At 39.2% G+C, this 12,936-nt stretch overlaps 1 protein-coding gene across 1 annotated transcript in view; it reads left to right on the forward strand.

Annotated features, from left to right (window-relative positions):
• Nucleotides 1-12,936, forward strand: part of LOC138020639 (low-density lipoprotein receptor-related protein 1-like) — a 108,823-nt gene that overhangs the window by 71,919 nt on the left and 23,968 nt on the right. Inside the window, exons 53-63 of the mRNA XM_068867581.1 lie at nucleotides 398-427; nucleotides 1,958-2,299; nucleotides 4,422-4,754; nucleotides 4,870-5,269; nucleotides 5,817-6,232; nucleotides 6,983-7,102; nucleotides 7,312-7,714; nucleotides 8,390-8,808; nucleotides 11,157-11,273; nucleotides 11,878-12,107; nucleotides 12,538-12,725. Coding sequence (XP_068723682.1) covers nucleotides 398-427; nucleotides 1,958-2,299; nucleotides 4,422-4,754; nucleotides 4,870-5,269; nucleotides 5,817-6,232; nucleotides 6,983-7,102; nucleotides 7,312-7,714; nucleotides 8,390-8,808; nucleotides 11,157-11,273; nucleotides 11,878-12,107; nucleotides 12,538-12,725 — 2,998 coding nt within the window. The remainder of the gene's footprint in view (nucleotides 1-397; nucleotides 428-1,957; nucleotides 2,300-4,421; nucleotides 4,755-4,869; nucleotides 5,270-5,816; nucleotides 6,233-6,982; nucleotides 7,103-7,311; nucleotides 7,715-8,389; nucleotides 8,809-11,156; nucleotides 11,274-11,877; nucleotides 12,108-12,537; nucleotides 12,726-12,936) is intronic.

A 12,936-nucleotide genomic window follows, 5' to 3' on the forward strand; every position in this document is an offset into this window, starting at 1 on the left:
ATGTATATGTAGTCCCATTTCCTTTATCCTCTCCGTTTTTATTTCGTTTTTATTTGGTTTTTATTTATTTAGAAAAATTAGTCGTACCATGGACAGAAAACAAAACTCCACTCAAAAAGCAGACAGGAAAAAACGATATGAGGGTATCCTCTTCAAACATGATATGCGCAGATGTTATAGTTAACTTTAGTAGAGTCTAGATTCGTAGAAAAGGATGATCAGTGTTCTCATGATGATTCAATCAAACAAGCTAAAACAAGCCATACCAATTTGAAAATCACTGACTGTCTCTAAGACCACCCCAAATTACATAAACTAAACTAAGGACGAGCGCTGAATAAACAAAACAGAAAACAATTCTTCTAAATCCTGATCTATCTTGGTTTTTTGTTTATAGGTCCAACATTAGCCCCAGGACCTCATCCAGGCAAGTTCAAACCCCCGTTCCCTTATAATAATAATAATAATAATAATAATAATAATAATAATAATAATAATAATAATAATAATAATAATAAAGATAATAATAATAACCCTCCATGCAAGATCAAACACTGTGCACATGAAAGATTAAAGCTAAAGTCCATCACACACTTGTGATTCTCCTAAATGCAGGCAATGTGGGACCAAAGAAAAGACGATGAGTTGGTAATGAGACTGTGGCTGTGATTTCTCGGCCTACAGTGATTACTTAGAGAGCCACAATCCAGTTACGCGCCAGATCCTTTGGGTGCTCTGTGCAAAGGTCTAAGTACCAATGGCAGCACCAAAACGAGTACGAGAATAGTTACTGCAAACGTTTGGGGGACCTGTAACATATTCACCGATCATGTTACTAACCAATATCGCCCAGTCAACATTTGGGTCGACAAAACAGCAGAAATCATCTCAATAACGGACAACGTTGTTTCTTGGAATGAGACTGTTTGAGAGAAATATAAAGAAAACAAGTCGATTGATACAAAGACCTAGCCATGGAGCTTTCTCGCCAGTTTAGATGTGTTTCAGTGGTTTCAACATGTTCATATTTCATAGAAAAAACTACTGAGATAGTGACAAAAACCTATGCAACGAGTAATTGGCAACTATTCACCTCAGTGTCGGTGGCTAGAAGTGGATATTTACCGAGCCGCGAGGTAAATAGCCAATGCCAGCCACCGACACTGGAGTGAATAGTTGTTTTAATATGTACTAAAACAGGGAGATAATATAGCACAAACATATGATTTTAACTCATTTGTTCCTGCAAAGATTACAAAATTTGCGGGCGCGAATAGTTAACAATTATTCCATGAGCGCGCGTTGGATATGAGATCGTAAATAGCCAACGAGGCGCGTAGAGCCGAGTTGGCTATAACCACTCTCATATCCAACAAGCGCGAATGGAAAAATTGTTTTATTAAATTCCTTAAACTCCAAAAGTTTAGAAGTACGAAATACGAGCGAAAAAAGCGAGACAATCCTGGCGAAATCGAAAAAAGTTGATAAAGATGCGATGTTGTGTAATACCTCGTGGTCAGACAGACGCAGGCTCATCACAAAAACATTTCTTACCTTTTCGCGTATCTCTAAGCTTCGAAAGTGATCCAAACGTTCCACAAAAACGTTTTTCTTTTGCTTTATACCGAAAGAAATTTCGCTTTCTGGCGTTAACATTTTTAGTTTAGCAAGGCTAAGCGCAATCATTTACCATATAAGGTCAAACTAAGGTATATGAGCTGATAACCGAGATTGAGTGAACCAATCACAGCACGAGAATTGCATTATCCGAGGTTGAGAATTTAATAACAAAGGATATTCTGAGTTTGAGTAGCCAATCAGCGCGCGCGTTCAACGCTATCCACTGTTTTAGTATATACTAAATCATAATATTATATGAACGACATAGCGTCACCTTTCTAAGATTACTTAGGGGATGTTTATTTTAATCTCACTTTTGTCACTTAAACTGCTTCAGAGCTTAGAGTTCGTTTGCGTGATGGCCCAACATCGAACCAAGGACGAGTTGAATTGTACTTGAATGGCACCTGGGGAACGATATGCGATGATTACTGGGGAATAGAAGAGGCAGATGTTATTTGTCGCATGCTGGGTTATTCCGAAGGAGCATGGAGCACTCATTGTTGCTCGTGGTATGATGACTGGTCAACACCCAACCAAATATGGTTGGATGATGTTCACTGCACAGGGAATGAAGAAAGTATCGCCGAATGTCGTCATGGTGGATGGGGAAGTCACAATTGCTTTCACGGGGAAGATGTTGGAGTGGTCTGCAAGTTTACTCCACCAGCAGCTCCAGGTATGCATATGCATGCGCATATGCATGCGCACACGCCCCAAAAAATAATGCGTATCTTTTTAGAGGACACTGAAATCTTGACCACCGATCCAAGATGGTTCGAGAGAGGGATATCTTCAAACTGTGCACACCTCCCTAAAATGGGATGGCGGTCGTTTCAAACTCTTACCGCCAACCTTAAACGCGCTAGTCACCTAGGGTGTGGGGGGGGGGGGGGCACCTTCCCTCGGTTAATTCTTGCAAGCCGTATGTTCAGGTCGTTTATGAATCAAAAGCTTCGTACAAAGTTTTTTTGATTCGGTATCCAAACTTTTAAATTTTTTTTCACTTATGTGGAAATTGTTATTAGGCCGCCATGTCGATTAGTGATCGCAACTCGAAAATCAAAGTCATTTCTCTTGAAATGCTTACTATACTATTGGCAGAGGCTTATATAATTCACTGGATGAAAAAATGGATTTACACCAAATTTGCACAGTGCAGATATCCCTACTCAAGTGCAAACCTTAGGAAAGCTGGCAAGAACACATTTTCTACAATATTTGCACCCCAATGTAAATAGGGCTGTAAGTGTGGACAGCTTTGTTTAAGGTTTGCGCCTGAGTAGGTATATCTTTGCACCATATTTGCACTGAACAAATTTGGTGTAACAGACCTGTTTGATTTCCTGTACATTTTGGCCTTTGCACCTGATAGTTTGCTAGTTTTTGCATTCAAAATTTCCTCAACCCAATAAATATTCAGTTAAATACTCTTTACAATAATAATAATAATAATAATAATAATAATAATAATAATAATTAACAATCATTCCATGAGCGCGCGTGGGATATGAGATGGTAAATAGCCAACGAGGCGCGTAGCGCCGAGTTGGCTATAACCAGTCTCATGTCTCATATCCAACAAGCGCGAATGGAATAATTGTTTTATTAAATTCCTTAAACTCCAAAAATTTTGAAGTACGAAATACGAGCGAAAAAAGAGAAAAAATCCGAGTGGAATCGAAAAGCCTTGATGATGATGCGATGTTGTGTAATACCTTGTGGTCAGTCAGACGTAGGCACATCACAAACACATTTCTTGCCTTTTCGCGTACTTCTAAACGTCGGAATTGATCCAAAGTTTCTACAAAAAAAGTCTTTTTTTTTCAGTTTTGGCTTTATTCAGAGAGAAATTTCTTTTTCCGGCGAAAAAACTTTAAGCTTGGCAACACTTAGATCAATAATATAAGGTCAAACCAAGGTCTATGAGCTGATAACCGAGATTGAGTGAACCAATCAGAGCACGCGAAATGCATTATCCCAGGTTGAGAATTTAATGACTTTATTTATATAGCGATATATACAGAAAGCTCTATCTCGCTTAACAATCACAAATTAAAAACTATACAAAAGAAAAAACTTAAAATGCATAAAAAGATAATACACAAAAAAATAATAAGTAGCTCTGAAAAGATACGTCTTTAGTCTGTTCTTAAATACAGAAACCGACGGACTAAGCTTAATGTCAATGGGTAAGGCATTCCATAGCCTAGGAGCCGCAACCGAAAAGGCCCTGTCTCCATAAGTTTTCAGATGAGTCTGAGGTATTCGTAGAAGATATTTGTCGGTTGACCTTAGATTCCTTGATGGTTCATACTGCACAAGTAAGTTACTGATATACACAGGGGCTAAATTATTTAATGCTTTATAAGTGAGTAGCAAAACCTTAAATATAACCCTCTGCTCGACAGGCAACCAATGTAATTTCTGGAGAATAGGACTGGTACGCGGAACGTTAGGTAATTGAGCTACAAGGCGCGCAGCACAATTCTGAATGCGTTGCAATTTTTGAAATAAGTAGTACTTCGGGGAGCCTACGAGTAGCGAATTACAATTGTCCAACCGACGGATCACAAACGCGTGAACAAGGATCTTTGTGTTATCAACCATCAAATACTCGCGAATCTTAGCAATAGAAATTTCTAATGGAAGATACAATAGGTGCCTGTTGTGCATGAAGGTATTCGGCCTGCTTCAGGACTAGAATACTCCGACGATTTACGGTCATTTTTCTTTCTTCCTCCTTGCGTGAAACCACGATGACGCAAAACAGTATACTTGCATCTTAAATTCTGTTTTAGATCAAATTGTGAGGCTAGCTGATGGCTATAGACCCGGAGAGGGAAGACTAGAGATATTTCACGATGGATACTGGGGAACTGTCTGCGATGATTACTGGGATCTTAATGACGCACAGGTCGTTTGTCGTCAACTTGGTCAGGGAAGAGCTCATCGTGCTCCGATGTTCAGCTTGTTTGGCGTTGGAAATGGACATATATGGCTGGATAACGTGCATTGTGTTGGCAATGAAAGCTCCATTGTAAATTGTCCTCATAATGGATGGAATGACCACAACTGTATCCACCATGAAGATGCATCTGTCATTTGCTCAAATATGACTGCTGAAAATCTCTGTAAGTTTAAACCTCTTTGAAATTATGATTTTTAACTTTATTCTAATATATGGTGACCTAGCCCACATTTATCATCATATCAACTCCACTTACTAATGAGAATGATCTCTTGCAGCCATTTCCATCGATTTCTTGCTTACTTGTGAGGATGGTCGCAGTGTGTGCTACGTGATGTCATTGCCTTTGCAGCAGCATGCAACTCCACCGATGCTACCACTTGAGTTATTTTATTCTCCAGTCGGGGTATCGTATGATCCATTTGAAAAACTAATGTACTGGACCGATACAAATGGAAACATTCGAAAGTCCCACCTAAACGATAGCCTTTCTCAATATGTGCTACCAAGGCCGATGAGACAGCCGATGGGTCTTGATATTGACATCGTTGCACGAAACATCTACGTTGCTGAAGAAGGCGGAAACAAAATTCGAGTTATTGCCATTAAAGGTTCTGATCTAGCAGACTTAATCAACGTCGATTCTCCGCAAGGAATTGCTTTGGATAGCTTGTCAGGGTAAGCTTTTAGCGTCGTGGGATCTCTGAACAAGTAAATCTAGAATCATCCCCTGTATTTCAAAACTAAGTTTTTCTTTTTAAATTTTTACTTGATCAATTCCATAGAGCATTAATTTTGTGAACTTTGAAAGCGAACAAAATAAATTGAGACATTAACCTGCTTTCAATGCGCGATATTATTTAAGACTTGTTTGAAATGCGTGCGTACTTGTCCGGTTAGAATAAACATCATTATCATATCTCTCCGATAGGAGGTTGGCCATTGTTCTGCAATTTTGATCGGGGGCCGTATTCTACAACGTTACTTAAATTAAACACGGTTCAGTTGTTTGGTTGTTTTACTCAGTTATCTTGATATGAAATAAGTACCTAACTAACCTGAGAAATTACACGACGGAGGCCCCTTGTTTTTTCCAATTCATTTTATGGTTGGAGTAAATGTAGCAGATACCGGTCTATGAATTTTGCAAAAACGGGCTTTGTGGTTTAAAATATACTTGCTTAATATCTATGAGTATTCATGTATTTATTTTTGATCTTTGCAGGGTCATGTACTTTTCATCGGTTGGTGTCGATGTGAAAATATATAAAGCAGATATGGATGGTAAAAACCAAACGGTTCTCGCGAATTTCCCAAAAACTGCACCTACTTTGGTTGACGTGGCTTTATATAAGCCTGGGAGGCGACTGTTCTTTAGTGATCAGTACAATAATCTGATAAGGTACATTGAACTGGATACTCTCCAGGTTCACACATTCTTCTCTGGTACTCATCATCCTAGATTCCTAACAGTGTACAACCACACTCTTTTCTGGACCGCTGATGGAGACGGGCAGTTCTCAGGAACTATATTTATGGCCAAGGCGACTGGTGGGAGTATGCCGGAAATGATGGTTGATGGGTTTTGGAATCCATCTGGTATATACGCGTTTAACTCCAGTGCGTCTGAAGCACCATCAGGTAACTCTTTGCACGCTTTCAGTCGACTTCCACTCAATTAAACCTCTCTAATTTTGTCGAATCGTTTAATTTGTTTTATTGGAAATACTGTTGGTGTCCTTACTAAATCAGCTCTTGGTTAAAAAGGCACGAAATGACAAAAAAATGTTGATTCATTCACTTTTGCGATCGCAAAGCATTTCCGTGGCTGGCCCTAAATTAAAAGAAGTAAGGTAAAGTATGCTACGAGCCCAAAAGGCCAATCAAGCCGGCGTTTATCGCCGGTTTCTGTTATACGAAGTGACTAGGAGTATTTCTACTCCCCCCTGGATGGGATGCCAGTCCATTGCAAGGTTACCCTCAGCATTAGATCCGCCGGTAGCCATTTATACACCTGGGTGGAGAGAGGCACCGTAAGAGTAAAGTGTCTTGCCCCAGAACACAACACAATGTCCCCGGCCAGGACCCGAACCCGGACCAATATATCCGGAGTCGACCGCACCAAGTATTAAAATTGTTCGTATCCTGCAAACAAATTCCCTTTGACTGGAGTTACTATTGATACCCAAGAAAGACGAAAGCGACTCTGCCTTTTCCTTTACATGTCATGTAACATGGAAGTGGCTCTGCATACGTAAAAGGCAGCAAACATATGACGTTTTCAGCAGAAATACACATTTTTATTCTATAGAAGTTTTCTTTAACTGGGAATTTATTAGTTTAGGAATCATCTTGACGTATTTACTCCTTTGTTAATCATTTGTTTTGCAGAACAATCGGCATGTTACAACAATGGAGGATGTTTGAGCTTTCAAATATGTGTCTTGAAGCCAAATGGCAGAAGCTGCATATGCCGAATCGGAATGAAGATGGGACCAGATGGAACAACGTGTAGGTTTTTTGCGTACCTAATTTAATCTTCGAAGCCACTTTGAACGCGTTGTTAGTACGATGCTTGTCAGAAGAACGATTTGACCCTTTGCTCTTGTTGCGTTATTACTCCCAATGACATCTTTCCTCTCACATTCCTGAAAATGAGATCAATATATCGGTAGATTTGCCCACAAAAGCCTTCATATCATTAATCATTTTTCTTCTAGGTATTTTTGACGATGTCGTATTCGTTGCCGACTCTTATTACCAACAAATCAGCTATTCTCCGTTAACCGCCAAAGACATCTTGATCAAAGACTTGCTGTTAGAGAACTTAACATATCCAAACGGAATAGACTTTGATCCGTACAGTCAATACATATACTGGACAGATAGTGCTCGCGGTGAAGTTCAGCGTAGTTCTGTTTATGGAGTGAACCAAACAGTCATTCGTTCTGGGGTTTCTTCACCTTCTGGCCTGGCCCTAGATGTCGTGGCGGGAAATGTGTATTGGATAAATGCAGGCACTCTGACAATCGAAGTTTCGAACCTTAATGGAAAATATTCAAGGGTGTTGGTTCAAAACTTGGGCCAATATCCTTCCGACATCGCCTTGGATACAAAACGAGGGTAAGAAAACAGACAATGAATTTTTCCCCTGATGATTTAAGAATAATCACTTTAGTAAGCTCTCACGCCATTTATAACACGTGTTTTAAATATTGTATACACAGTAACAAGGAAATCAAATTAGAACAAATTAAGTGCAGCAAATCAGTTGGTATATTATGGAGAAGAAGAAAAAAACCGACACAGTAGAGAACCAAAAAACTGAGCTCACATGTATTACTGAGTCGAAGAATCAAACCCCCTATACACATTGGGGAGCAGGGCACGTTGACGCTGTAGTGAGACCACACTCGCCTTCCGGCAATGATCCCCGGGTGTGGGTTGAATTTTTTGGTTTTCTGCTCTGCTCCGACAGGTTTTTCTCTGGGTACTCTGGGTTCCCCCTGTCCTCAAAAAACCATTATTTTTCCACGAGGGCGCGCTGGATATGAATTGATAGGTAACCAACGTGGCACGTTGCGCCGAGTTGGTTATAATCATTTAATATCCATCAAGCCTGAGTAGAATAATCGTTTTATTAAAAAACTCCGGGATCAACAACTCTTCCACTAAAGAATTCATTTCTCCGTCGGGTCAATTCTGGTCTAAAACGGCTTTGGCAGTGGTAAAATCATCAGGAGTTGATTTTCTTCTTTCTTCGCCGTGTTGTTTCAAAGTTGTATCCTTTGGTTTCAGGTTGCTATACTGGTCGGATCATGGATTTATTGAAAGCACCCACATGGACGGAGAATTTAGAAGGAAGGTTGTTTACCTAAGAACGGAATCGGGATATGAGTACGATGCTCAGGGTCTGGCTGTAGACACTGAAACAAATCGCATATATTTTGTCACTTTCTGGTTATATCGTTTGATGTATGTTGACGTCAATTTACCTGGACTTGGTATTCCTCAAACTTTGCTTACCGATTTTTACCTCTTCTGGGTTCCTCGTGATGTTGAGGTTGACGATCAATTTGTTTATTGGAATGAATACATATTTGAAAATGTGTATCGGATCAATAAGACGGAATTTGATGGCAATTTGGAAATCATAGCTAATGGAATGTACAGCCCCCGAGGAATGGTAATCAAAAAAGGCGATCCTAAGCCACAAAGTAAGTATTACTATTCTCCGCAACACTCTTTTGCCTGTTTTGTAGGGAACTGGCCGCGTTGCTTTCAGGCCAAGTTCTAAAGAGCGAAACAACCTTTCTCATGTCTATCTTTATTGGGTTGGGAGCAATTTAAAATGAAACGCATGCATATTTGTATACATGTTTCAAGCCATGATCGTGCTTTTTGAAAGCAATGCAAAGATCATCAGTGCTGCGAAAGATGTCACGTGTATGAAACAAGTTCTAAAGAGCGAAACAACCTTTCACATGTCTATCTTTATTGGGTTAGGAGCCATTTAAAATGAAACGCATGCATATTTGTATACATGTTTCAAAAATCATCAGCGCTGCGAAAGATGTCACGTGTATGAAACATCGATTTTTGAGGTCAATACTAAAGTTGGCAAGGTATCCATGAAACGTGTTTAACCAAAGTTAATTCCAAACGTTTAACTGGTGTTAGGCAGCCACTTCTGTTTCCCTCTAGAGAACACTATTATGATGGTGCCTTGAGTAGCACTTTTCTAATTTTGATTGGTAGATTCTGACAGACATATCTTAGATACGGACTATTGCGTGCACTTGTGAACATTGTGTATTTATCAAAATTCTTTAAATCTTCGAGTTTTGGAAATTATGTAGTGAACGGCAAGCCATTTAATTTTTTCATATCTAGTTGGTTTATTTAACCATTTAGTTCAATTTGATGCTAATTTAACGCTAAAATGTTCTTAACGACCACTAATATACGAGGACGTTTGGAGGTTGTATAACGTCATTATCAAGTGAAAAAATAAACGAATAAGAGAGTTTGAATACTAAGATTCTACGAATACCGGTATGTTAACAGTCCAAAGGTAAGCGAGAACGTAAGCTCTGGGGAAAAAGTCATGCGCTCAAACAGCCAGGCACGTATTTGATCATGCATGAGTCCGACTGTGTGTTCAAGGTAGACTTATAATTTCATTTGGTTTTATCAACGGAGTTGATAATGTAAATTGGCCACCGTAGAGAGATTCTATAAGCTGACGTTTCGAGCGTTAGCCCTTCGTCAGAGCGAATCGAGGGATTATGGGTTACGTGTAGTTTTTATAGTAGAGTAGGAGCTACGCTATTGGTGGTAACATGGCAACGTGAAAAATAGGAATATATTAGTTAAATGAAAAGCGTTCGTTAATACCGTGAGGATTAAGGGTGCCGATTTGAAAGATGAATTTTTGTTCCAGATTCTTGCGGCTTTCCGTCGTACCTCGATGTAGGGAAAGGCCGCAGATAGCCATGTGTTTTTTGGAATGGTTAGGCAGATTAAAATGGCGAGCGACTGGCTTGGATGCATCCTTGTCATTCTTCTCAACATCGCGAAGGTGTTCGCGGAATCGGTCACCTAGTCGTCTACCTGTCTCACCAATGTATAATTTATTGCATAACGTGCAGGTTATGCAATAAATGACATTTGCGGAGGTACATGTGAAACGATCGGTGATCTTTACAGATCGCTTAGGTCCCGATATCTTGCTAGTGTTAACAATGAAAAGACAAGTTTTGCATCGTGAGCGCGCGCATTTGAAAGTGCCGGCTTGCTCGTTAGTTTTGAGCGCGCTTCTAACTAAAAAGTTGCCTTCGTTTTTGTCGCGTTTGAATGAAATAAGTGGAGGTTGCGAAAAGATTCTACCAGTCGCACAAACCACATTGGAAAATGATAAAACAACGCGTTGGTTATTCACAATGGCTGGTTTCACCGCCTTGCACGGCAACTTTTTTCCCAGGGCTTACGTTCACGAGTGCGATAGAACTGTTAACACATTCATAGAATCTAAGTATTTAAACTCTCTTATTAGACTCTTGACTTTATAATGACGTTAATATGCAACCTTGAAACGTCGTCGTTTTTTAGTAGTTTTCTAGTTTCTTATGGATGTTAAGAACTTTTTGGAGTTAAGTCTAAGCATCAAATTGTACTCTAAATCGCTTCTTATATCTATTTATCTGGACAGAATATTTGAAAGTCATAAATTGCAATTGCAAAATGAAACGATTCTCCTGTCGAAAATTCATTCTTACGTAAAGTGAGTAGCTTGCTGATTGGCGGGTTATTTTTTTCATTGTGTTGTTTTCCTTTTGGTCTTTCTCTACTCGTGACCACCATCAACTTTTAGAGATATCTCCAGAAATACACACAACATTTCTGTACATAACTGAACTTTTAACAGGGTGAAGTGAGTTATTAAGAAAAAAAAAACGAGAATTCATCAGTATTAGAACAGCTTCGCTTTCGTTTTTCTAATCGTAAGTAGAAGAAGTCATCATGAACACTAACGTGCCACTTATACCTTATTTTGCATTTGCAGTGCCACATCCTTGTTTGGACGCTTGCAGTCATCTTTGTTTATTAAAACCAGGAGGCTATAGGTGCGCATGCCCCGACGATCCCAGTCAAATCTGTCAGGAAAGTACCCACGTTTCAAGTAAGTATTATTATTTTCTCTCTGCTTGTTTTTTTTTTTTTTTTTTTTTTTTTTACATGCTTACTTTTTATATTTGTCTTTATTTTGACCTATTACTTGTGTAAGAGACCGCAAAGAAACTATCCCTTGAGTACCGAGAACATTGTTAAGTATCTGTAATATGGACGACAATAACTAAAGGGAGGAGAGTGACTAAAGAATCTTAGTACCTGCAAATCGTCAAATTCACGTTATCATAAATATGTAAATTCCAATTTTGGTTTTTGGGGCCGGTTGATCGAAGCCTGGTTAGCGCTATTCGTTGGTACCGTACTAAAGGTACTGTTTTAGTGTAGGTTTTTGCTTTTGTTTAATGTTTCCATTACATTGTGTAGGAAGTTTAGTGTCTAAGTGTTTATTTTTATTATTACGTTTTTTCTGTGCGTTTTTCAAGTTTGTATTAAGGTGTAATAAAACTGATAAAAGAAATTTAAAAAGCTTGTTGACATGCAAAAAAACCCATAGGTTTCCATGGTATTTAATGCTGGTTAGCGCTAACCATGCCTCGCGCAAGCCGGGCCTGGTTGTCAAACATCATACTGACGCTAGTGTTTCTTTGGCTTAGACACTATTGGGTGCATGGACAAACCAAGTATGTACTTCTCTGATCAGCATAGCATCAAATGCGTCAACATGCAGACCTACAATCACACCTACATCAATGTTAACACGGTGAAAACGGGACTTAGCGATGCTGGGGCAATTGACATTCATTACGAGGAGCAAATGATATTCTGGAGTGATCACGAAGAATGGACTATAAGTAGAATGAGTCTTGTTACTGGCCATACAGAGGTAAAGTAAACAAGAGTCCTCGACAAAATTATATTTGTTTATCTACAATGAATGTAGCTTATCATCATCACCATCATCATTATCATCATCATAAACTTCATCGTCACCATTGTCTATCACCATCGTGATTAATTTAGTTTAGAGCGGTTAACAAAAAGTAATTAGGGAATTGCTTTGGTTCTGCATTACTTCACTCAGTGGTTGATTCAAAGTTCTGGCGCCACGTTTTCAACCAATCAGAAGTGAAACCAAAACCAGTTGTGGCTCGCGCGTGCACATTTTCCCGCGCTTTGTGTCGGCTACGTATAATTACTTCGAGTTTTGATTTGTTTACTGGATTGTCTCCGTCCTTTTTGATTGGCCACAGTAATAACTTTGGTTTTACGACACTTAATTGAAACTCGCTCTAACATCTTCCCTTCAATCATAGGTTATTATAAGAGACTATCTGGGTCAAGTAGACGGATTGGCAGTGGAATGGAAAACCAGAAAGATATACTGGAGTGATTACATCTTTGAGAGAATTGAAGTAGCGAACATGGATGGAAGCTATAGGAAGACACTATTTACCAATGAAGTGTACAACCCTCGTGGGATCGCCGTGGACCCAACGTCAGGGTAAGCTTCCTTTGAATTTCTACTTTGTGTTCTTTTGTAGGTTGTGAAAGTAACACTTATCTTAGCACTACAAACGGGTTTTAGTTAAGTGCCAAGGTTCAAAACTATCGCTATATTCTTGGGTTTCACTCAATGATCAACAGCCATGTTTTTCAACGAAAATAAAAGAAAACGTTTTCATAATAATAGAGTGCATTTCCCCGAGAATTGG

Source organism: Montipora capricornis, chromosome 2, assembly GCF_036669925.1.
Source record: "Montipora capricornis isolate CH-2021 chromosome 2, ASM3666992v2, whole genome shotgun sequence".
Lineage (NCBI taxonomy): Eukaryota > Metazoa > Cnidaria > Anthozoa > Scleractinia > Acroporidae > Montipora > Montipora capricornis.